General features: G+C 40.0%; 1 protein-coding gene across 4 annotated transcripts; it reads left to right on the top strand.

The window, feature by feature from the left end:
• The first annotated feature begins 743 nt into the window (after positions 1 to 743).
• LOC133530143 (far upstream element-binding protein 3) lies at positions 744 to 15833 on the top strand. Of its 4 annotated transcripts, XM_061867996.1 has the most exons (16): positions 744 to 945; positions 1291 to 1409; positions 3160 to 3317; positions 4189 to 4275; positions 7971 to 8109; positions 8573 to 8747; positions 9291 to 9419; positions 9846 to 10031; positions 10945 to 11075; positions 11233 to 11308; positions 11846 to 11869; positions 13255 to 13405; positions 13771 to 13931; positions 14317 to 14472; positions 14756 to 14888; positions 15487 to 15833. In XM_061867996.1, exons 1-16 carry the CDS (start codon positions 862 to 864, stop codon positions 15816 to 15818), a joined length of 2241 nt encoding a protein of 746 aa, XP_061723980.1. In that variant the 5' UTR covers positions 744 to 861; the 3' UTR covers positions 15819 to 15833. The 4 variants fall into 4 exon arrangements, with proteins under 4 accessions (XP_061723980.1, XP_061723982.1, XP_061723981.1 ...); XM_061867998.1 differs by lacking the exon at positions 4189 to 4275; XM_061867997.1 differs by lacking the exon at positions 11846 to 11869.
• The last annotated feature ends 11008 nt before the right edge of the window (positions 15834 to 26841 follow it).

Here is a 26841-nt window from a genome sequence, read left to right as displayed (position 1 = left end):
TTGGCGGCATTTCTTAAATGTAATTTTATTATAATCTACAAATATTAAAAGATTAAATTTGGTTAAACGGTTAATTATAATTAACCCGGAATATTAAGATAATAACAAATTTTGATAACCAATGCAAAGGATTACCGTGGGTTTATCTTACTTTGTCTTGAAATATAAAATGAAGAAATATTAAAATAAACACTGACAAATTGTAGTGGCACGACTGAACCTGAAAGTTAATTTTCAAGAGGAATACATCATCATATAAACTGAAAAATATACAAGAATTCTAATAGAGCAATTTTAAAATGCTAACTAATATACTATACATAAAAATGCTTTTGAATTTTAATGACTTCATACAGTTTCTTAAATGAAATGCAAAAAAGGGCTAAATTTAAATATTGCCATTTATGATAAATATTCAATCCACTGCCAGCAGTTTTTATCAATATTAATAGGACTAGTTTTCGCTATGCAAAAACTAGACGCGAATGGAAAAGTACCATAGACAAGCATTTTAGGTTATTTATAGGCCCTACTAAGTCAATGTAAAATTATATCGCTAATTTAGAATCTCAATATCTTTCACAAATCATGGTCATATAGGATATTAAGTATTATTTTAGGATGATTGAAAAACATTAGTAACAAAAATCATAAAACGTGACATGTCTTAAATGTCGTATTTAAAAATATTTTGAATTGTATGCGGTACTATAAAATACTTTTGCCTAGAGTTTTCGTGTCTGTGGTACGCCGCGTCTTTTCTCGCGACGCGAGTTGCGACAACCGAATAAATTTATTTTGGGTTATTTGATCCTTTTTAATGGCTGCCGTATAACGACTGAATGTGTACTTAAATCAAACATGAGTGATTATTCTTCTATGGCTACGCTTCAAAACAATAGCCAACCGGCGGGATTTGCGGCTGCTCTACAACGTGCTAAATTGGTAAGACAAACTGCATTTTGTTCCTATAAATTGGCGTATTGGTAACGTCCGTATAGTTTATGCAAAAATGTCTGTTTACCTCCTTTATTCTCAACTTATAACGTATCTCCCTGACATGATCCACCCTCTTTTCATTGGCGAATGACTTTCGTAGCCGCTGAAAAACGTTAAATTCACTATAACCTACTTAAATTATGAACTTTCTCGTGGTGTTTTTACTTCCTTTAAAACAATAAGATGTATTCAAACGTCTAATTAACACGAATTAGTGTCAATATTGTTCAAGTCGATTGAAACGTCAAATTTAAATGGAATAAAAATTCACGTAAATTGGGTTGACTTTAGGTTGCTGCTAAAATCGAGGGTGGTGGTAGCAAGAGACCTTTGGAAGACGGACCAGAGCCGAGCGCAAAGAAATTAGCTTCAATTGACCCGGCATATCAACAACAACACGCAGCAATGAGGTAAGAATCGAACTTACAACAAAAAGCAGATTTTCTTCACTTTTTGAAATAAAAAATTTGTTTGAATGTAAAGCAAATAAAATCACCTGCCTAAATTTCTCTAAAACGGAGGCTGAGACCCAGAAACAGTAGTTTTGTTTTTGAATTCTTAGTCAGATCATAAAAGTTCAAAATAGATTGTGGAATATGTACAAAAATTGTATCCGGGATCTTAGGAGGACATGGATAGATAACAACATAAACATCAGATAACATTGAACTTCACTAACATACAGTTATCCTTTGCCTAATTGAACTAGGACAGCTACCTTTGAACTCTTGTGCAATTAGAAAATTGTCCCCGTTTGAAAGTAGAACGTTCTATATTAAGATATGGCTCATATCTACAAGCTACAAAAATGTAAAAAAATATGTGTTCAGATGACGTCCCTATAGTTATGTCAACCCTGGGCTAGAGGTTAAGAGACTTGAAAACTCAAATTTTAACAGTCCCAATCATGCTACTGTTGTAGAGCTAGAACAAGCTAAGTTGGCCACGTTTTTGATAGCCTAGCCTGTGCAAGTGTGAAATAAACATCATAATTTCATAGAAGTTTGACATTAAAAATAACACCTGCACTGTCTGGGCTATCAAAACTGCTGCCTACTGATCTTGGTCTGACTCTAAATAACTTAGTTCAGTTCAAATATACTTTATTCATGTAGGCCTAGCAACAAGCACTACGAATAGTAAGACAGTGTTACATATTATTATCTTAAGCTAATTATCAGAGCAATTTAATGATGTAAATATTATTCCATATATAATACTAATGAATATAATTCATTGGTCAAATTGAATACTAAGAATTTCACAAAATATTGTCAAACAAAAAAAAAACAATTGTATAAAAAATACTAGTCTAGAATGTTTCTAGAATAAATTCTAAATGTCATACAAATAAAATAAAATATAAAACAAAGGAAGTACATACATTGAAATAATAAATAATAATAATAATAAAATTTCTTTATTTAGATAACTAGGATCCATTGGGGTTAGGTACATAGTGACTTAAAATATATTGAAATATCCATTACATCATCATTATTCAAATATAGTAAATAATTAATCATTTCGAATCACAATTCATCCCAATTAATCCTTATTCAGCAGTTATACTCTGTATTGTTAGGTATTTAAATAAAAGTAAACAAGATCTACCCTCAAATGGCTCCTTAAGCCAGTTGAGGGGTAGATGAAAACATTAAATGGTCAAATAATGTAGTTTTGTATTTGGTTGGTTAACCAATAAATGTTAACTACCAATAACTACCTGAAAATGTACAAATTGTTTGTTTATTTTTATTTAAATGCCTAACCACTCACATGCTTAGTGCAACTGTAGTTACCAGCTGTCACGCTTATTTTATTATAATAATATAAGTCACTAGGCGGGTCCACACAGAGCAAGCGAGCGAGCAAGTACGTGCGTGGCAATTTCCTCACGCACAAACCGGTCAGTGTAGACGTGCCTCGGCCGAGGCGGCGCGTGCGTTTTCCTCGCCCGAGTGCACCGCCTCGGCCGAGGCACGTCTACACTGGTCGGTTTGTGCGTGAGGAACTTGCCTCGCGCGTATGCTCGCTCTGTGTGGACCCGGCTACTGAAAAAATATCAAGCATGTGAGTGGCTAAAGATGCAGAGTACAGAGATTATCACAAAATGGATGCATTGTCTGATTAGTCTACATATTTTTTTTAAATCAATAGTTCATCATCGGCGGCGGCTGCTGCTGCAGCGGCAGCGGCTGCTGCGGCACGCATCGCAGCAGCGAACCCCACACCACCAGCCCAGGCCCCACCTGGCCTGATGCAGGACCAGACCCTCAATGAGTACATCCGGGTGCCGGACAAGATGGTTGGCTTGAGTAAGTGATCATACTACAGATAACTTTTGTCATATCATCATGGCTGAGGAACGTGACAACTGTGGACACTTCACCTGTGCTGTCCAAGCTGCTCTATCTTGGGCATGGTGTATGCTAGCCTGTAATGTGGCTCTTATCTCTGACATTATACAGATTACAGACATACAAGCAATCTGCTCTGTTTGGTCTAGTCACCAGACCTCTCAGTAAGTGCATCCATGTCCTGGACAACAAATTTGGCCTGAGTGAGTAAGTATAAACATACTACAGACTGGAGATGGGCCGAATATTCGGCAAGATTTTCAATGTTCATATTCGGCCGAATAATTCGGTTAAAGTGCCGAATATTCGGCAAATATTTTTTATTATGTTTTTCTCTCAACACTCTAAAGTAAACTCCGCCAGAACTTGTTAGGTAGTTAATTGTCTTTCAGATTACGTCTTCCCGTTATCATTAAAACACATGATGAGACATGGGGCCCGTTCTCGAATTGTATTAGACTAATATTATTAGTCCACGAACTGTCAAGTCGTATGGGTTACCATGGCAACACACTAACAATATTAGACTAATACCGTTCGAGAAATGGGCCCATTTTGAATCCACGTTTTGATTATTTGGCGAGTGTTGAACATTTATTTGCGAGTCCCTTGTCTTTTTTGACTTCTTTGTGTCTAAGAAAATTGCCTATGAAGCGGATTATTTTTAGCTGCTAATGTAGGTAATTGAAGCATTTTCGAATGGTTCATTAGAATGTTATAGATGAACCGAATAATTCGGCCGAATATTCGGTTCGGTAACATCTGAACCGAGCATTCGGTAGAATATTCGCATTCGGCAAACTTTATATTCGGCCCATCTCTACTACAGACATACAGGCACCTGCTCTGCCTGGCCTGATGCAAGATCAAATCCTCAATGAGTACATCCGAGTTCCGGACAAGATGATGGGCCTAAGTGAGTTATTATACACATATCATAGACATAAAGGCGGCCACCCGACAATGCAGGACCAGACCCTCAACATTTACGGTCACACGTGATTGCCGAGCCTTTTATTGTTCTATCTAAATTGGTTTAACAATACTTACGCTATGGATGTCCAATTTAGCTAGAACCCTTAATAGCTCAACAATCACGGAGCATAGATGTAGAGATAGTTGACCCCCCCTTGCAATAAATTTCTATGCAGGGGGTCAGTTATCTCTTGAAACTGACTGTATATCCGGGTGCCTAACGAAATGGTTGCCCTGAGTACACATATGGCGATGAACAGGCCGGCTGTCGATGGCGGAGCGGCCGCCGCCGCTGTAATCCAGAAAGGATTCAATCAACTATAGTGCATTGTAGGAGAGGCCGGAAAACCGCTTAAAGATGGACGAGTGAGTTTGAGTCAAATAATACGAGTCCATCTTTAGCGTTTCTGGCCGAGGCATTACATAGTGCTTTTCACGACTACTGCGAGGAAATAAGAAAACATTTGCATAACTAGAAGTACTTTAGTAGAAATTAATATTTATATTGGCGTGAGGACAATTGTTGAAAGAAAGCGATGTATTTTTACCAGGAACATTTATATTTTCGTCACTAGAAGAACTGGGTTATTCCCACTAGTTACCACCAAGTTGTTACCAGTGGTAACTACTGAGGATTTTATTCCCACCTTTTACCACTGGTAACTAGTGGGAATTTTTTTCCCAGTATAGTTACCACTGGTAAAAGGTGGGATTTTTTTCCCAGTAGTTACCAGTGGTAAAAGGTGGGAATTTTTTTTTCAGTAGTTACCACTGGTAACAACTTGGTGGTAACTAGTGGGAATAACTCGAAGAACTCATTTTTATTGCGTAGATACGTGTTTCTTGTAATTTTTAGTCAATTTACACTATCCAATTCAGTAAGTATTTTCCTATCCCGCCTTTTTTTACTTTTTTTTATCACGTTTAAGAGGGTTTTTATGTGTTGTTTGCTTCAAACCGACTCTAACCTTATAAGCGTTTTTGCAAAAAACCACAAACAGGAAAAACGCCTTAAGCGTGACCTGAATAGAAACGTTTCTTTTTTTTTTAAACAAGTAATTGGTCCTATAAATAACCTAATTTTATTTTTGAACGAAAATGTTGCACCAAAAAATGACCTTTTACCATCATCACCAATGACAGATGATGATAACAATGAAGTAGACTATCTATTGCCACATTTCCGAACAGTAGCGTGAAATATACATTTGTTAGTCCCTCGGTGCCGTATGCGGCGTGAGTGGTCGTTCCGCCCCGCCAATCGCGTGCGACCAGTCCGCGGCCTAAAACAAAAATCTCTGACATTTTGAACTGTCTTCTTATTACGGTTCTTGAACTACAAGCCTGCTGGCATACAGACGAACAGCAGTTGCTCCGTATAATAGGATTCCATCTGTCATCCTTAGACTAAGATAAAGATTTTATTTAGTTTATTTTCCATGTTGGCATATTACAATGCCCTTATGAACGCCGAATAAAGCTACGCCGGCTCTAACCCGACACCTCTGACCCGAGAAGATTTAAATCCCTCCTAAATTGTAGGAGGGTATTCCAATATGGGACCGACAAGAAAGTCTGCGGGTCACGTCTTTTTAAAATACATATTACGTCTTAGAACTAACATGCATTAAATAATAATAAAATACAATTTCGGCAAGGGTCTACGATTTTTGCCAGGTTTTAACGCCCTCCCACCACCACGTAAGAAAAAAGTACAATCTAATAAACTTCAATTTTGTGATCTTACGTAAGATATATTAAAACTCATTCCCACCCCCTTGTGCAGCAAAGATGTGCGAGGATGTATGTAGGGATGTGTTATATAAGAACCAAAAGTCACTTCATGTGTTTTCCTCGCTCAACGTGCAGTGATTCTATTGGTTCTTAACAAACACATCCCTCGCTACGGATCCTCGCAAATTTCTGGTCAAAACGCAGCCTAAAAACGCACGTATTGATTTATTTTAAACAGATGTCCTGTACACGTTTTCACAACACCTGGCGCTGTGCCATATTAGTATGGAAGGTAGAGGCAAGGAACAAAATCTCCTTAGGCAGAACTGTTGCAAAAGTGTCCAGCTGTCAGCTATAAATAATAGTTCCAAATATCTCCAGAGTAGCGCTAGAGTACCTAAGAACCTACACTGAAAGAAATGTTTGCATAACTGTAACAAATATTTTGGTTACTGTTTACACAAAAATTGGGACTTGCGAACTATGTGTTATATGTTACAAAACCGTGTTTGGCTATCAGTGTTCAGTGGCTGGGTATACACTACAAAATAAGTTTTGTAAATTTATGCAAAGTTTATTTTCTTATAACCGTAGTTTAGTTATTTAGTAAAGTTACAAAACCAGTTCGGCTATTTATTTTTTTCAGTGTAGGCGTTATTGACGGAGTGAAGTGCGCTGCCTATGATTAGATTTTTTTCTCAAGTATTCTAGGTATTGTAGGTTTATTTTTTTTACCACCTCTTTATGGTTTTTTGTCGGGCAATTTTTGGTATATGGAGTTTATGTTCCTTGCCTCTACCTTCCATAATACTAGTCTAGTGCTAAATGTCACTCAATGCATGAAATATTCACTAATTTGCCTTGACTAATGGCATGAACAACTAATGAGATTGGGAATGTCATTAGATATTAATCAAATCAAATGGCCCCTATCATTTAGCAGGCGGCTCATTTTCTGGCGGACTTACGAAAAGTGGTACACTTGATGTTTTGCTGAAGGGATAAGCCTCGCAGAAATGGAGATGGACTGGTTATATGCCCTGTATGTTGAGAGAAAAAAGTGGAGCCTAATTTTAACAGACTGGTATAACATATAACAACTCTAGATTTTTACCATGGTGCAATAAATGATAATTGTATTGTGATGTTGGGCGTTAATGACACAACCGATACGTTAAATATAAGTAAGGCTTTATTATGGATAATAAAACAGCATTCATATATATATAAGGCTACGCTAAGAGGTTGGTTGCAAACGGCGCCAGAGAAGTCTTCTATCAAGATGAGAAGACGAACTTAAACTAACGGCGGACCCGAAACGGAGGAGAGTGGCCCACGGCAGACTAGACTAGGTACATTTGATGTTTTGGTGAAGGGATAGATAAGCGCAGAAGTGGAGATGGACTGGGTAAGTATATATTGAGAAAAACGGGAAAAGTGGTGCCAAATCCTAACAGAATGGTATCCAAGATGAGAGAACGAACTTAAACTAACTGCCTATAGGCGTAGACAGGTACAGGCAGGGGGGAGCAGCCGCAGCTGGAGCTCAAATTTCACATACAATGTATGCCCCTCTGCGGCGTCTTCCCCCCCTAGGCCTGCGGTGGTATATCAACTTATTCGTCAGACTTTCTGTCGGGTTACGAAATATAATATATGTTTTCGTAAATCAATTTATTAGGACAAACGGTGAACTTGCGCTGTTATTGTACAGAATAGGGAACTCTTATCTATCTACTAAATTTTATAGAAAACTACAAAAGAAACTACAACAAAATAAAAGTCAGCTTGAACAAATCCTCAATGAAAAATCAAATAAGAAACATGAGTCTTGCAAAAAGACATTGAAAGTCATTATCCGCCCCAAGAGAAACCAGTCTTAACAATATAACTTGTTCACAGTTATCGGTCGCGGCGGTGAGCAGATCACCAGGTTGCAAGCGGAGTCCGGTTGCAAGATCCAAATGGCTCCCGGCTCTGGTGGTCAGCCGGACCGCGTCTGCACTCTCACTGGCTCAAGGGAGGCCATCGCCCGCGCCAGGTTAGTGACATTTACACAAATACAGACTCCTGCGTAAGATACTGAATGAAGGACACAACACAACCCTTACATAGGTTTTATGTAGGTCGCGCATTTTAAAGAGGAATGGAATGCTTGATGATTGAATAAAATAAGTTTAGAGTTCCACCCTCGACCCCAAGTACTTTGGAATATCAAAAACCGGTAATAAAAGTCGCAGGGGATTTTGACTTTTCACACATTTGCAACCTCGTGTTGCAGGAGTCCACGGGCGGACGGTAATTTCTTACCATCAAGCGATTCGTCCTTGTTTGTCCTCTAGGGTATATCACAAAAAAAAATGAAATAGCGTGTTCCATATTGCGTTCGTTCTTTTCTGCTGACTCAATATCACATCAGTGGTTAAAGGCCTGAATTACTTATCCCACGTCCTCTTACGAGGTTTGGTCCTAGATATTGTATAATATGCTAGCCACTTTTATAGGGAATTGGTGAACCAAATAGTGAACCATCGTGGACGAGAAAATGCGCCTCAACACGACGGGCCCGGCATGGGCATGGGCATGGGCGGCGGCGACATGGGCAGCCCGCCCATGCAGAGGGGCGGCGGCGGCGGCGGAGGCGGCGGCGGCGGCGGTGGAGGTGGCCTCGCCATTACTGTAAGTGATACTCGATCGTAGTGCTTCACACACCTTACTTATTTCGAATGGTAAAACAGACGACGAAGTGAGGTGTGCGAAGCGCTTTATTTAGGCTGACTAGTTGACGATTTTGAACTGTTCCATTTAGCCATGTCCCAAAATGCTTTCAAAACGGACGACGAAGTAGGGTGTGTGAAGCGCTTTATTTTGGCCTGCAAGTTGCCGATTTTCAACTGTTCCATATAGCCATGTCCCGAAATGTGATCATAATCTCATAAGCCACAAAAACTCAAGAAACTAGGATTAAGATTCTTACATTTGAAGAGAAGACCTTTTTCTCTTAAATACTCATGGATCATGACCACAGTTCGCTTAAAAGTTGATTTTAACAATTTTCTCTCTTTTTGTCTAAAAGTTGATTCAATTAGAGTTTAAGAAATTTAGACTAATAGACTCAACATAGATTTCTAGGCGACAGGTAACTACTGTTTCATTATAATCCTGTTGTTGTAATATAACCTAGAAGCACGTTAATAGAGTCGCTTCAATTTTGTTGAACAGGAAGAAGTGATGCTACCCGGTCCCAAAGTGGGTCTGATCATCGGCAAGAACGGCAAGACCATCAAACAGTTGCAGGAACAATCTGGCGCCAAGATGGTCGTCATCCAAGACGGACCCAACACAGAATATGTAAGTTTATTGTTATATACAGGTGGGATACGACGGCTCGCCAATACAAACATGACACGACCGCACTCTCACTGCCCGACATAGTGATGTAGATGTAAATTTTCATTCATTTTGAATTCATAATTTGACGGCCGGTTTGGCCTAGTGGGTAGGTGACCCTGCCTACGAAGCTGATGGTCCCGGGTTCAAATCCTGGTAAGGTCATTTATTCGTGTGATGAGCATGGATATTTGTTCCTGAGTCATGGGTGTTTTCTATGTATTTAAGTATTTATATATTATATATATCGTTTTCTAAGTACCCTCAACACAAGCCTTATTGAGCTTACTGTGGGACTTAGTCAATTTGTGTAATAATGTCGTATAATATTTATTTATTATTATTATTATTTATTTATAATGTTAAGGAGCCATTTTTTTCTCGCAGGAGAAGCCCCTACGTATCTCAGGCGACCCGGGCAAAGTGGAGCACGCGAAGCAGCTCGTATTCGAACTGTTAGCCGACAAGGATGGTGGTGGCGGCGGCGGCGGCGGTGGCGGCGGCGGCCGACAGTACGACGACGTGTATTCACCACAAGACCAGGGCAACCATATGGGCGGCAACCAAACTGAGGTCAGTCACAACAACAAGCACAGGGCAGGTGTTCAATCGATGCTGCGAGATGACGAGTGTACACATCCCCTTGAACACTACGCCTTAATCGTGCGCGGCGCGTCATCGTGAACCTTGTCAGAATGTACGAAGGTTGATATTGGGATGTAGCCGCGCGCGTCAGTTGACGTTTGTGGCGCTTAAAGGATTAAACAGAAGGAGAGATACCTTTCTGTTGAAATCTTTGAAGTTCATGCACCATCTTGATGCTCACGACATACTAACTTCTTATGATGAAAACAACTTCGGATTAGCATTCAACAGGTATATCTAACACAAATCGTCCAAGAGCATGTCGGCCCATGCTCAGTATAGGGTTTCGTAGTTCTTTACCATTCTGTCAGAACAGGCCAAAATGGAGCTATAAATCACTTTTTTCGGAGCTATTATTTCCGAAAATATGCACTTTAATTAAAAATTGTTTTCGGAAACCATTATTCGTTTTGAAAGACCTATCCAAGAATACCCAATCCATTTTGTTTGGGTACCCAAAAAAAAATATTTTTGTTTTTATTTTACCGTTCTTTCGCCATGCACTATTAATGTATTCATGCCAAATTGCAGTATTCTAGTACTATCTATCAGTGAGCAAAGCCGCGGACGGACGGACATGGCAAAACTGTAATGGTTTCTAGGTGTCTACGAAACCCTAAAAAACGGACGATATAAAGATAACATTGGGGACATGCAAAATTTAGAACATGCTGATCTAACGTCGGAGATCAAAAGCAGTCATGGAGGATCTCTGCACTATATGTATATCTTCAGTTAAGGATTAGAATACTTTTGATGAGCAGTCTTAAATACAGTCAGCTTAAAAATCTTACAAATACACTATACACAAACATCTTCAATATAGCTTATATTTGTCCAGGTATTAGTACCAAAAATAGCCGTCGGCGTTGTGATCGGGCGCGGCGGAGACATGATTAAGAAAATCCAGGCAGAAACCGGATGCCGAGTTCAATTCCACCAAGAGAGAGACGACGGGCCTGGAGATAAGAGGTAACTCCAACTAATGTATAAAGTATAGTTTATAGTAGGAGTAGCAAAAAATCATATATGAGTTTTGGTCAAATTCGGCAATTTTTTTTTTTGTGTTTTATGCACATGACATTTTGCCACAAACAAAATTTTGTCAACTACTTATTTGTCTCTTTAGATGTTACCTACAAGGCAAACCTCACCAAGTGGACCAAGCGCGTCAAATGATTGAAGATTTAATCGCCAGCGTCAACGTAAGTACATTCTATTATGTTAAGCAATAATGTAATGTTATATGGGAAAGCTAATACATGGTGTTTATTTAGTCACCTGTAATAATTTACGGGGGGTCATACTGAGCAACTTTTACTATGGGACCCAACTCCAAAATTGCGACAAAATTGATTCTTTCATACATTTTGGCTGTGCGACCTTTTGACGTTTTCTATGGAAGAGTACTTTTTTTTTCGTGATTTCGGGGTTGGTCCCATAGTGAAAGTTGCGCAGTATGGTATGACCTATATATTCAGCCCGTAAATTATTGCAGGTTACTAAATAAACGCCGGTATAGCTTAGTGCCTGTGACAGAGACCTAGCAAGTCTAATATTACGTTTCGGAGTCTTGAATATCAGTAAGATGCCAATTTTCATAAGCACAAAGCTAAAATGTTCAAATAGCGCTTCTTACACGTGTTGTATGGAGGTTAAAGCTCGATCTTGATTGATTTAGTACTCTTTTGAATTATTAAGGATTAAATACAATTAATAAAAGTAATAATAACTGTGTGCAGGTCTCGCACCAACGCGAATCGCAAGTGAGAAATATTTTTGTCCACCACTTGTGTTGTGCATGCACTGTCTTTAGTCTATGGTCTGTGAAACATTGTTGGAATAACGAATATTCGAGGAGAATTCTCTTTCTATTATAATATGTCATATTATCTTCCGTTTTTATTAAAAGTTACAAGCTTTCATAAAACAGTCCCTGGATCGTGAATCTTGGTTACGTATACTTTCAACAAATCTTTGTAAGCTTTTGTTAAGCTGTGCCGTTAATTCACTGGCTGCATAGTTTCAGTTTGATTATTTTCTTTTCAAAAATGTCGAGATATTACTATCTGCATTACGTCCAACTACGAAATACACACGACAAAACATAACTAAGACGAATTACCAAAACATCTGTCTGCCTTTCAAATTAGAATCAAAATAGGTTTTCGTGAAAATAATAAAAGCCAAACTGCGTCCCTAAATGACTAAAAACCTCTTAGGTATCGACATTCAAAGTAGCAACTACAAAATTCTGTCGTTATTCCTTCATCGCACTGACCTTTGGGTTCTTAGCTCTCATCAAACTGGGTTCTATTACGTTACTATCTATCTAAGACAGAACTTGGGATAAAAAAAGACTTCTAATAAACAGTTCAAATTTCTTTTTAATCTAATTTTGGGTTTGATTCAATTTAAGGATTATTTTTCCGTTTCTTAGCTGGGTTAACAGACGAATGAGTAATTATTTCATTTCGTCGCCTTATTTTTATTTTTTATGCTTTGCAAACGTGTGTGTTTTTCTATGGGGGTAAATAAATAATTTTCGGTGATCCTAATTTTATTTTTGATTGTTTTAACCTGTTGTTAGTTCTGGGAATATTATATCACGAATATATCGGAATATGTAATTGTAATATCTGTTGAGTTGAGAAAACCACGAGTTAATTATTCTACACAGTGTTACTATTTGTTAGTGTAACAGGTGATCTATGAAAAGCACGGTGTCGTTTACGTATGATATAAAACATTCTGTAATAAGGGTAAAAAATAAATAAGGGTACCCTGTAACGAAGATTTCTAAAGTATTTTCTTGGTAATCGGCATCGTACTATACCTGCAGACACAAACACACGACAGCGTTTTTCGCTTGTATTGCAGAGCATCAAGTAAAATCTGGACGGGGTATCATCCCATCCTATAGATTACCTTAAATAACCTTGTTCGTGTATTCACTTATCGTCTTCACGCCGCTTTTAGGCCATTGTCTGTCTGTGCGCTTGCATCTGGATTCGCAGTAAAGGTTACCGCTGGTCGTATAGATTCTTGTATCGTTTGACGTAAGCGATTGGCGATAAGCTTGACTGCAAAACTACACTGGGGTTACGTCATATCTATAAAAAACATCACATTAAAAACGCATGTTACACAGAGGCGGGATCAAGAAGTGCGATCCGGGCGCGGTCGCGGCGGCTCCGGGCAGCGCAACGGCGACCGCGGCGACTTCCAGCAGTGGCAGGACCAGGAGATACGCGTCACCTTCACCGTGTCCAACCTGAAGTGCGGACTCATCATCGGCAGAGGTTAGGAAATCCTTCTGTTTAGGACATGTTCTAAGTGAGATCACAGTGAAGCAGTGGCAGGGCCAGAGAGTAAGGGTCACCTGCTCCAAGTCTAACCTGAAGTGCGCACTCATCATCAGCAGAGGTGAGGAAATCCTATTTATCCTACATTGAACTTGTCTCAACAACGAAGAGATTCTCTGACAGTTAAACTTGGGTGTAATTTGTTCTAAAATTATCAGCACCTTTCGTCTTGGGCAAAGTTATCTCAGTTCACTAGCAAAACTGAACTCTATGTATGTAAAGAGCCTGCAAAAATAAGCATCGATGTAGAATTTGCGTATTTTTTATTCTAGTTCTCTTTGCTTAACTGACTTTATCCCTAGGTGGGGAAGTAATAAAACAGATCAACGCACAATCGGGCGCGCACTGCGAGCTAGACCGCCGCGCACAGGGCGCGGACCGTAACAACCGCACCTTCTACATCCGCGGACACCCAGACGCGGTTGAACACTGCAAGAGGATCATCATGGAGAAAGTCGGCATGGTGAGTCTTGTATTCTACATTTAGCCTAGGAGTTCCCGAAAATCCCGAATTACTGTACCCCTGCTAAGCCCATATTTTTGCGTACGGAAAGGTAGCCGAAGAGCAAAATTTTAAGCAGCAAGCTGCGAGGCGACGAATATTGGTTTTGATCAAATGTTATTAAAGCACTCGTCGGTCGCTGACATCCAGACCGCGGCCCAAATAGCTCTTACACCAGTCAAAAGTCAACACACTTAGGCCTAGAGTAACACCTGTCCATTGGGGTGACAAATTCGATCAATTTCCTGTAGAACATGTTTTCACATAATTTTTTTTTTTTTTTTTTGTAGCATTCCGCACATTATACTTATATTTTAAATTACGAGACATAAATTGCCTTATCCAGCCGGTGAACTTCATCCAAGAGGGCGGCGGCAATGGCGGCGGCAGCAACAACGGCAACGGAAACGGCGGCGGCGACTACTACGGCGGCGGAGGCCCGCAGGGCGCCGCCTGGGGCTACAACCCGCACTGGCACCAGCCCAACAACCAGCCGCCACAGGTATTTACTTCTTATATTATTAAATGGTTACCAAACTCTCTCCGCCTAGCTTTATCCCATCATTTGGGGTTGGCTCTGCCAGTCCTTCGCCAGGACGCTCTGTTCCGGATTGTCTTAGGTGCGACATTTGCATAAATACGATATATTATTTATGATTACGATAAGGTTCACAATAACGGACGCGTGTTCAAAGGGTTAACATTTCTATACGAATATCTTGCCAAAGGTCTTTAGTTTGAGCGTGGAGGTGCCAAGAAATTAACCAATATTTCCATTTCATTAGCAGCAGCAAGTGAACATCAACCCGAGCACAGGCCAGCCCGACTACTCGCAACAATGGATCGACTACTACCGCTCGCTGGGGCTCGTGAGAGAAGCGGAGGCGATAGAGCAGCAGGCTAAACAACAGCAGCAAGGTAATTTAACATGATCTGTTTTCATTATTTTTAATACTTTCCTAAATTCCAACCAATTTCTTTGTTTTCTTTCTTTAGTATCAATTCATTTATGTCAAATTAGGTACCTTCGTACGCAGAATACTTGCGAACAATTTGGTTGCCTTGAGACGAGTGGACGAAATACGATTTGGCTGCGTATTTCGTCCATTCCTTTACTGCGTACAGTTTATCCGTAATATGTTGCATCAAATCGGAGTTCGTCCATTTCGCGAATTGTCACTAATGGAGTTCGTCAATTTCGCGAATCATCATTACGGAGTTTGTCCAATGGCCGTCTCTGGAGATCGTATAAATCTAAGTCGAAGTGACGTGTAATAGTTTTTTAAAAGCTACTTTGTTGATGTTCAGTTAGCTCTACAGACCAAATAACCGTCTGTTCTACTAAGCCAGGCTCACAACGAATAGTGTAAATAAGATACTTTGAAATTAAACTTCATAGTGAGTTGTTAAAATTGGAGTACCCTAATTTATGTTGCGTGTTCCAACCACGTTGTAGGGCAGAACAACCGCAGACCGAGGGCCAGGAAAAGTAGTTGACAAATGTGTAACCCCTCAGGTGGAGCCGGCAACGGCGCCCCCGGCCCCGCCGGCCCCGCCGCCGCCGCGCCCGGCCCCGCGCCCTCGCCCGCGCCCGCCGCCGGCGCCGACTACAGCGCGCAGTGGGCCGAGTACTACCGCAGCATCGGCAAGCTCAAGGAGGCCGAGGCCATCGAGCAGCAGATCAAGATGAAGGTAACTAGCTCGTCCACCTTACCCCGGCCCCGCGCCCTCGCCCGCGCCCGCCGCCGGCGCCGACTACAGCGCGCAGTGGGCCGAGTACTACCGCAGCATCGGCAAGCTCAAGGAGGCCGAGGCCATCGAGCAGCAGATCAAGATGAAGGTAACTAGCTCGTCCACCTTACCCCGGCCCCGCGCCCTCGCCCGCGCCCGCCGCCGGCGCCGACTACAGCGCGCAGTGGGCCGAGTACTACCGCAGCATCGGCAAGCTCAAGGAGGCCGAGGCCATCGAGCAGCAGATCAAGATGAAGGTAACTAGCTCGTCCACCTTACCCCGGCCCCGCGCCCTCGCCCGCGCCCGCCGCCGGCGCCGACTACAGCGCGCAGTGGGCCGAGTACTACCGCAGCATCGGCAAGCTCAAGGAGGCCGAGGCCATCGAGCAGCAGATCAAGATGAAGGTAACTAGCTCGTCCACCTTACCCCGGCCCCGCGCCCTCGCCCGCGCCCGCCGCCGGCGCCGACTACAGCGCGCAGTGGGCCGAGTACTACCGCAGCATCGGCAAGCTCAAGGAGGCCGAGGCCATCGAGCAGCAGATCAAGATGAAGGTAACTAGCTCGTCCACCTTACCCCGGCCCCGCGCCCTCGCCCGCGCCCGCCGCCGGCGCCGACTACAGCGCGCAGTGGGCCGAGTACTACCGCAGCATCGGCAAGCTCAAGGAGGCCGAGGCCATCGAGCAGCAGATCAAGATGAAGGTAACTAGCTCGTCCACCTTACCCCGGCCCCGCGCCCTCGCCCGCGCCCGCCGCCGGCGCCGACTACAGCGCGCAGTGGGCCGAGTACTACCGCAGCATCGGCAAGCTCAAGGAGGCCGAGGCCATCGAGCAGCAGATCAAGATGAAGGTAACTAGCTCGTCCACCTTACCCCGGCCCCGCGCCCTCGCCCGCGCCCGCCGCCGGCGCCGACTACAGCGCGCAGTGGGCCGAGTACTACCGCAGCATCGGCAAGCTCAAGGAGGCCGAGGCCATCGAGCAGCAGATCAAGATGAAGGTAACTAGCTCGTCCACCTTACCCCGGCCCCGCGCCCTCGCCCGCGCCCGCCGCCGGCGCCGACTACAGCGCGCAGTGGGCCGAGTACTACCGCAGCATCGGCAAGCTCAAGGAGGCCGAGGCCATCGAGCAGCAGATCAAGATGAAGGTAACTAGCTCGTCCACCTTACCCCGGCCCCGCGCCCTCGCCCGCGCCCGCCGCCGGCGCCGACTACAGCGCGCAGTGGGCCGAGTACTACCGCAGCATCGGCAAGCTCAAGGAGGCCGAGGCCATCGAGCAGCAGATCAAGATGAAGGTAACTAGCTCGTCCACCTTACCCCGGCCCCGCGCCCTCGCCCGCGCCCGCCGCCGGCGCCGACTACAGCGCGCAGTGGGCCGAGTACTACCGCAGCATCGCACGGTGGGCTGCGCGCCAAGGAAAGGCGGCCATAACTAATATTTTATGATTTTTCCTGATTTCTTCTACTTTTTCTTTAAATACAATTATTAAGTAGGTAGTATATTAAAAAAAAACGTGTTAGGGTATATTGCATGCAAAATATATTCATAAATTCTAACAAAAAAGTCATTCTCTTAATAATAAAAAGGTTAATTCTTAAATATCTATGTTAATTAACATTATTTACATTTTAATACTAATACATTAATAAAATATGTTTATGTATAATATTATAATATACCTATTATGCTAACAGACAAGCATAGGTAAATAAAAACTAACCACAAATGCAGATTAATACATGTAGAATTAAAGTTAGTAAGTCCTTAAATGTGTATGTTATTTATAACTATTTATTAACAGAAAATCAGTAAAAAAAACTTTTATTTCGTATAATATATACTAAAGAACAAATATATGTAAAGGTTAAATAAATCTTGTAAATAAAATAGTAACAAAAACAATATTTTTCTAGCCTAACACAGAAAATGAATAAAGGAAAACAAAAAGTAAAATTGTATAAGTAAAAGTCAAATCTACGCTATTCTGTACAATCTAACAAACTTAATGCTTCTAAGGAACACTTTTTTTTTGCATCAATAACTTTACCATACGAAGGCAAAATAGGATTAACCCGAGAATTAATAAAAGTACGAAGCAACAGGTATTGGTGTTTTGTTAGCTTAACTTCGTGAGGAGAGATAACACATCGTCAGGATTTACTTCTTGGGTCTCGAAACTAGTTGTTTTCGTCAGATCACTAACTGCTGATTCATCAAATGAAGCCAGAGCTGCCAATCTTCTACGCTTTGACCGCTTACTACAAGCCAAACAATCTTTTTTTAGCCATCCTCCGGCTGCAGTCGAGGCTCCCAAAGGGCCCGATGAAGATGGTTGCTCCAAATCAACAATTAACGCCTTTTTGTTCACTTTTGGCAGATTTACATTTTGCTTCTCACTGAACCAGTCCGCATGTATCTTGAAAACTGCACACTTTTTTTCCCAGAAGATTTCCAAAAAACCAGGATTTGATTGCAAATGTACGTGACGACGTTATTCAAATTACTTGTATCCACATTTTCTGCATTTGGTACCATTTGTATTAAATATTGCAGCACTTGACGACGTCTTTCAATATCTGAACCACTCGTAGGTAGCCATTGTTCGAATATAAATCCTCTTGTAAATGATGCGATGTACATGTCATCTGAAAAAAAGAAAAAAAGGTGAATTGTCATTCGTAAAATTTTAGTAGAGCTGCTACGCGTTCGCTTACCGAAGCGTAGCAGTCTTTTAACTATCAAAGCCGCAGGCGTCTGCAGATAATCTTTTATGGCCGTTAATCTAGAGATATCAAGCTTCAAAACAATACTACTTTCAATGTTAGAATTCATTCGAAACATAACTAGAAGTTTAAGTAAACAAAATATTCTAATCCTGTTTGTATGACTTTTTGTTACCTCGTAGACCTATTATAATAAATATACTTTTAATGAAAAATGTATACTTTGTATATAAAATGAAACAACATACCTTATTCTTTAAGCTCCATATTAATAATAATCACTAAAATCAATATTGCCTCGGGAATTCACTACTAATGACGTTCACTTAATGAGCCTTTGATAAGAGAGCGCGTACAAACGGGAGTTGCGTTAACTTTCAAGGATTGTTAGAGAATGAAAGTAATTAGTTATACGGAATCTATTTATACCTGATAAAAGTACACTTATTAGCTAATAATATTCAGTCATTGGAAACCAAAAAATACAACATGCGTTTTTTTGAGTTATGGCCTAAGGCCAGCCCACCGTGCATCGGCAAGCTCAAGGAGGCCGAGGCCATCGAGCAGCAGATCAAGATGAAGGTAACTAGCTCGTCCACCTTACCCCGGCCCCGCGCCCTCGCCCGCGCCCGCCGCCGGCGCCGACTACAGCGCGCAGTGGGCCGAGTACTACCGCAGCATCGGCAAGCTCAAGGAGGCCGAGGCCATCGAGCAGCAGATCAAGATGAAGGTAACTAGCTCGTCCACCTTACCCCGGCCCCGCGCCCTCGCCCGCGCCCGCCGCCGGCGCCGACTACAGCGCGCAGAAAAACAAAAACAAATTGTGTTATGGTTAATAAAATAAAGAGGACAAAAACGAATAGATAAGAAACGAACATAAATAAATAAATAAATTAAAAAAAAACAGTAGTCATCCCACCAAAGTGACCAAAGTAAATTATATAATACGCATTATATAATCCTTCCATTTCTCAAAAAAAATTGTTCACCCAGCAAGCGCCGGCCGCGCCGGGCGGAGCGGCGCCGCCGGCCGCGCCCGCGCCGGCCGCCACGCCGCCCGCGGCCGGCGTCATGCCGCAGCAGTACCAGTACCCCGGCTACCCCGTGCAGGCCTACCCGCCCTACCAGCCCTACCAGTACCCGCAGCAGCCCGACCACCAGCAGTGAACGTGAGTACTACATGCCCGTCTGCCTTACCAACTCTGCCCTATTTGTCAGTACAATACAAACAACCACCAGATTATAATTTTATTTACGATCACGATTCTTTGCGCCTATATTTGTCTACTGACAAAGTTTACTTGCCGGACTTTTATGTTGGGATATTATTCACCTTCATGTTATAGATCGTTTTTTTTGCATTAGAAAAAAGGTAAACTATCTTGACGTGTCTTTTTATTGAAAATTATTGAATATAACGCTTTTTAAAAATTTGTTTATATTACTTACGAAAGCAAAATAATGTAGATAATCACATATGATTTATAATTGTAACATATTTGCTGTGACTTATTTTTCAAAAGTGGTTTTAAATAAAAAGACGTCAAGATCGCTTACCTTATTTCTAATTCTAAAAGAAGGCGTTTGGCGCTATATTATTTAAGACTAGACTGAACTATTCGAACCGAAACGAGATGCGGTTTTTTATAATCCCAAACCAATATTACTATTTTTATTTCTATCGGGTAAAAAATTGTTGGAGTTGGGTTAAATTCAAGCTTTAGATAAAGCAATAAACAATGCGGACGAGATGTTTGTCAATTTATCCAATGTTTTTATAACATGTCAGTTTTAACAAAACAAATACCATACGCCATAAATTGATTTATTTTAATGTACATCGACAGACTTCTAAAACAAACAAAAAAAAAGCTTTCTCTGATTGCTGTAATGTCCATAAGGTTCGGAGATGTACAGGGTTTTAGTCACAACTTATCGTATATTGTGTCCTGAGAGCACAAATATCATTTAAAATACATATGTAAACGTCGAATATGTATATTATATTAGCATAGTTGTTCATATTATAGTGTTAAACAGCATGTTTAGAATTAGTCTCGGTGTAGATACAACATTGCTCCCTTTTAGTATAATCGCTGTACCTGAAGAGATTGAACGTTTTTGGGGTCACTTATTTTGTATATATGTATAATTATATATGATATGAAAGGGCCCAAACACTTCGAGCAACACCGGCTTCCGACACGTCGTAAGGGAGGCGCCTAAGCGATATCTTACCGAACAAATCATTCGGCCCATTTTTTGCGGGGGGACACGTGCACACAGTCGCACTTCTCACTCACTACATACAAAATCCAATCTGTAATGACGACACAAATACATAGAAAATGCCACACGTCAAAGACAAATCTTGCACACCTCGATCTCTTTTTGTGTACGGACGAGTCACAACATGAACCGCCATAGGCACAGTTGTGCCTATGCTTTGGCAGAGGGGAAATAGTATGAATGCCGTCTCCCTTCCCCGTATTGCTCGAAGCCCAAACAAGATGACGAGGGACCTTATTTTTTAGAACTTTAGCACCATTTAACAACTGCCTTAAAAATCCTTAAGTATAACATATTTTCCTCAATGTTTTATAACCTCAGGCTATGTAAAACTAAAAAGTAACACTGCCAGTTTACGTGTGGTATACCAAGCTTTAACATAATTATATTTCATTGATTCGTTCGATAGTTTAAAAAATGTCTATTAATATGATACATAGTGTTCTATGTGACCACTTTAATGATTAATATATATATAATAAATAATTTACGGTTAATTATTTAAATTTAACACATGTCAAATATTTTGCTTTGTAATATAGTTTACGCATGATATGTATTTCACGTTATATTTAATTTTATGACTAAAATTTCTATAGATGTACCTAATGAATTTTGAAAATAGCTGCAATATTTTTGTTTTACAGGAATTTGGTTATTATACAATTAACAGTTATTTGCTTTAAGCATGTGTTAATTTTGATGACATCTTTTTCAGTTTATCGCATGAAATATATTTGATACATTATACGTATAAGCTGTTGAGTGTGAAATTTGAATAAAAAACATAATAATGTCCTATAATATTTATATTATTTTGTCTTCCTACTTTCCGTCAGTTAAAGATATGAGCACTAAATAAAAATAAATAAATACTACAAAGTAAAAAATGGGAACAAAAAAAAAAACCACTCCGAAACGATACGAGAAGCGTTCCGGAGCGGGGCGGTACCAAAGGTGGTGATGTCACAATGAGCGCGGTCGGCGGATTGAAAGCGTTTTGATCACGGACCCGCGTTGTAAGTTATCTACGGCTACTAAACTCATTTTGTAAACCGTATTACTGTAATATTTGTGTCTTAAATCATATAGACATGAGTAATTGTCTAACACATTCAATCAGTTTGTCCGTAACATCCGTTATTGCAAAGAATATTGTTATTTACTTCATTCCACACAACCGCTCCGCGATCTGCGCTCAATTTGATGGGCGAGTGGCCGCGCCCGCGTGGTTCCGCATTCGGTCGGCGGATCAAGGGCGGATTGAACGCGATGTTGAATGTGACATAGCTCATAACGTTCTGTGCATTCTGATAGTCATACAAGTATTGTATGGCATAAGAGGTTAATAAGCTCTTTTCTTAACTTTCGGAAAGCTTTGAAGACCAATAAATAGTTAAGGCATTGTAGTAAGACTATGAACTGTTCAGTGTGTGTAGTGTTGCAGATAGGCTCGGCGGGCGTGCTCGGGAGTTCCTCTTAGTATGTCGTTTGCCATGTTCTTTGTTTGTGATTGCAGAGGCCGCGGCGCACCGATCACCGACGAGACAACACTTCATTCTAGACTGTAAGGCCTGTCCTGGCTGAGCGACAAAAGTCACAACGCGATAGATAATATTACAGACATGCTATGTGATCAAGACGATTTGAACATAAAAGGCGTCGCTTTTGTCGCTCAGCTAGGATATTATTAGGCCAATAACATTAAGCCAAACCTCGACGACTAATTCAGAACGCCCACAATAAATAAAATATAGCACAGTAAATAACACGTCTAAGACATATCAAGCATTTATTTCTTGTGGGTCAACCTATGTTAAATCATGAGATTACCGGTATTATTTAACTGTGGCTGTGTGGTCTATAACCGATATAACGTGAACGTTCTAGAAGTGTATTTGTATGTTGACTGATGTGCCAGTTTGTCCAGGATAGACCCACACTGCCTTTTAAATGAGACAACAGCTGGGGCTATAAGAGAAAGCAAAGCGTAGAGAACCGCCAGCCTCGCGCCGCTGCGGAAATCGAGGTAACAGTTTGAATAGTATGTTTATCTCATGTCTTTTACGTGTTATATATTATATGTACATTCTAGATTCAAATCAATTTAAATCTACGCTCCGTTTAAGCGTTACATAGTTTAGGACAATCGGAAAATCTCCTTTCGATTTTATAATTATGTCTTAGATTAAGTAAGTTACGATTGTGAATTTATGCTCCTCTCGATTTAGGGCACACGTCGTCGAAAAAAAATAAACATACATATTTTATGTATTTTTTCGATTAAAAAATTAGCTTTGAATAATGGAGATTCGGTGTTAGTGTAACGAAGGTAATGTAAGTTGAACTACATTCCTTTATAAAATTGTTCAATTCTATACTTGCGTGAGCTGCGCTCCGTTCATTTTCCGTAAAGAACGTTATATAGCAAGCGCTCGATAATGGGAGGTTAATCAATTTACACAAACATGAATTTAATATCTGAATGCATTGAACCCAGTAAAATCGTTTGCTACACAGCGTTCTGGATGGACAGCAAAAGGAGCTACTCCGGTGCGATCGCTTCACGGGATAACCCCGAGTCATTGTATTAATATTTAAGATATAAAGTGTATGTTGATTGATATGCGTGTTCATTTTATTTATAATCATGATTTCTCTCCACAGTACCTCGGAGGTAAGTCCCCCTGTGACAGATCTCTCCATCTTTATCGATCCAAACTGCACTATTCGATATGTCCTGATGTGTATTCGATTTGATATTACCGGTTTTATTTTGATGATATTTGTGTGCATTTATATGAACTGACGTGTTGTTTAGGGCCGGTACATCTTATGCTCGGTTAATTTTATATGTCCAATATGTCCCATTTATTATTTACGATGTGATGGTCTTTATTTTATCTATGGCTTGTTTATATTTGCCTCTTTCCATTCACAGTGGTTCGAACGACGAAGTCGCACACAGAGCCAAAAATAATAGACCGGCCGTTGGTACCTGTGGGTGTCTATGACCAACAAGTCGACGACTGGCTCACATACCATCCTAGTTGCTATTTTTTGTATATCTCTTTGTGTTTTGCCTAGTGTTGGTAAGAACTAGTGTATTTTGACTCTAAATTTGAATACCTCGACTCGTTTTTATGAGACTCGACGCTAAAAAAACTTTCGAGTCTTAAGCGCAAGTCGAGTCCTTTATTGAGTCTTTCGTAAGCACCACTCAAAGGACTCGTGCCTCCAAATAAATACTATCAACAATTTAATAGGTTTTATCTAAATAACAATAAAAAATAGGCTTTATTACATGATTTTTGTATGTACCTAGAGTCGGACCAAGCTAAGTTGACAACGATTTTGATAGCCCAGCCTGTGCAAGTGTTAAGTAAACGTCATAATTTCATAGAAGTTTGACGTATGAAATAACACTTGCACAGTCTAGACTGTCAAAATCGCTGGCAACTTACGTACTCTAATAATTACCTATTAACATGAAGACAATGCTTTTTGGACTCTAACTTTGAAAAGTTTCATTCTCTAGCTTCGGCATAATTTCGAGTCTCAAAAACTGAGTCGAGTCTTAAAGCAGAGGACTCGAAAGACTCGATTCTTAACCACCACTAGTTATGCCTGTGTATTTTGACATGATCTGTTATTTTAAAATGTCTTCGCATTTCATACCTTGATGCATCATTGTCTTGTTGTCGTGTTGAAGGTTGGGAGATGCTGGCCACTCCTTATTTACTCCAAATATAATAATACTATCTCGCTGATGTTTCGACGCGAATCTGTGATAACATACACGAGCGATAATGATGGCTAAAACTCCGCTATGGGTAAGTCGTATGAAAACACACCATTGGTTGCTTGAAAGTATTTTATTATCACTGAAAGAATCAACGATCCGTCTTTCGATAATCATCAAATTTAAGAGTAAATCTTAGCTGCCATTGGTGCTATATTTATCAAAATATAGTTCGTGTCATCCACGATGACGCGTAGTGTCAAATCTTACCTTTAATAACATGACAATAAGAGTCAAGGCACGTGTCTTTGTGAATGGCACGATCTATATTCCTGTATATACATGTTAGGGTTGGAACATTTAACAGACTTTTTCTCAACCAAATAGAACTACTTTCGTGCACATATGGAACCTTTTGATGAATATCGTCCAATGTCGTGGTAACGATTTCAAATGAACACTGAAACGTAGGTAATTTTAGATCTTCATAATATAAATACTTAGGTTATAAGTTCTGTCACAAAGGTTTTGACTGATAGTAATACAAAGATTTTAACAAAAAAGTTTGCCATGATTTAAAAGCTCATTTTATACTGATCAAAACGTATCATAATTAGTTCAATATTTAGATCGCGTCTTTATTTACTACTTGTTTACTTTGGCATTTTCGTTAGAATACGCAGCCGGATTGTGAAAAATTATACTTTACAAAAGGAAGTAAAAATCAGTGTCACAATAGAATAGGTACAATTGTTTATTTGTATGAACCTACTTTCTTAGAACGTTATTTTATCACCAGCATTTAGTTCTCCGAGAAGTATTTATTATTAGTAGATTGTATTTCAGCTAATACCCTTCAAACTTAGGGTACTTTTCAGTGACACGCTAATTTTTGACCGCCATCCAACGAGTTGGTTTGGTAATTTGTTTTATGTAAGATTGGACCATGTAAAAAAGAAAAATAAATAAATAGGGATCAAAATCACCTTGAACAGAACGCGTATTTTTTGCATGTTTTTTATAGCATTTTTCCGAATATTACATAGAATTATGCAAAACTGAGACAGCAAATTACGTTAAATTATATTTTAAGTAATTCAGCATTAAATAAGCTTTCAACCTATATATTATGGAAGGCAGAGGTAAGAAATACATCAAATACAACTCCATGTACCAAAAAGTGTCCGACAAAAAACCTTAAATAGTTGGCGCTGCAATACCTAGAATACTTGAAAAAAATCAAATCATAGACGGCGCACTTCACGCCGTCAATAACGCCTAGGTTCTTAGCTACTCTAGCGCTATTCTGGAGAGATTTGGAACTATGCAACAGATGTGCCTATGGAAATTGTATTCCTTACATCCACCTTCCATACTATATATGAATAATAAGGGATCTGTACCTATAGCTTTTTTATCAGCCAAAACCTTTTTGCCAGAACTTATGACCAGACTAAGTTAATAAAACACTGATTTGACTAAGATTATCCATGTTACGAACAAATATTTTAGATTGCACAATTGTGCAACTACACAAGCAATCGGCACATTGAAATCAAAGCATGCTTGAAGATTGTTACCACTGCATTTTTGTTAATGACAAAATTAATCATTTATTTAATAAAGGAACTAATGACAATAAGTCTAAATGTTATTAGACCTCTTCTTGAAAAAATGATTCTATAATGATTCCTGGGTGAATTTTCAAGGATACAAGTTTTACTCATCTAAGAAGTTATTTATATTCCTCAAGAATCCATTTTAAAGTAAATATTCGTGGTGAAGTCCTTTGAAACGACTATCTGTAACTAGTCAAACAATCTTTGAGGATTCAATCCAATTTTTTCTTTTTTTATGGGTTCATTTTGACCTGAGAATGTGATAGCTACCTTTTGTGGCAGGTGATAGTCTAGCCATGACACCGTCATCCCAAAAGTAGCTACAGTGACCATGTCACCTGTCACTTTCTAGAGTCAAATTGGTCTTTGCGCGGTTATAATACCTAGGTCTCTGCTTAGATTGATTTTACTTTCTAGTGATTCTGACGAGATGTTTAGTTACACCATGATTCTACAAGACAAATATGTCTTGTTCTAAAGCAAACATTGAAATTAATTCAAATCGATTAAATATAAAAATAATTACCAAATGACCATTCAGGAAAGTATACAATTTCGTAAATTATTTGAGTCACCGACTACATAATATTGTGCAGATATTTGGTTATTTATATTTTATTTATTATCTAGATTCTAGTTTATGTATATGATCTTGATTCGCGGACATTGACTTACATACTATGCTGCCCATTCTATTGCATTTCCAATTGACTTTACCAGTGCAGTCCGGGGAATAAAATATTATGAATAATAATAATTGTTTTATTT

Source organism: Cydia pomonella, chromosome 22 (assembly GCF_033807575.1).
Source record: "Cydia pomonella isolate Wapato2018A chromosome 22, ilCydPomo1, whole genome shotgun sequence".
Classification (NCBI taxonomy): Eukaryota; Metazoa; Arthropoda; class Insecta; order Lepidoptera; family Tortricidae; genus Cydia; species Cydia pomonella.
The sequence above is the reverse complement of the archived record's forward strand: the minus strand, read 5'-3'. Positions and strand labels throughout refer to the sequence as shown.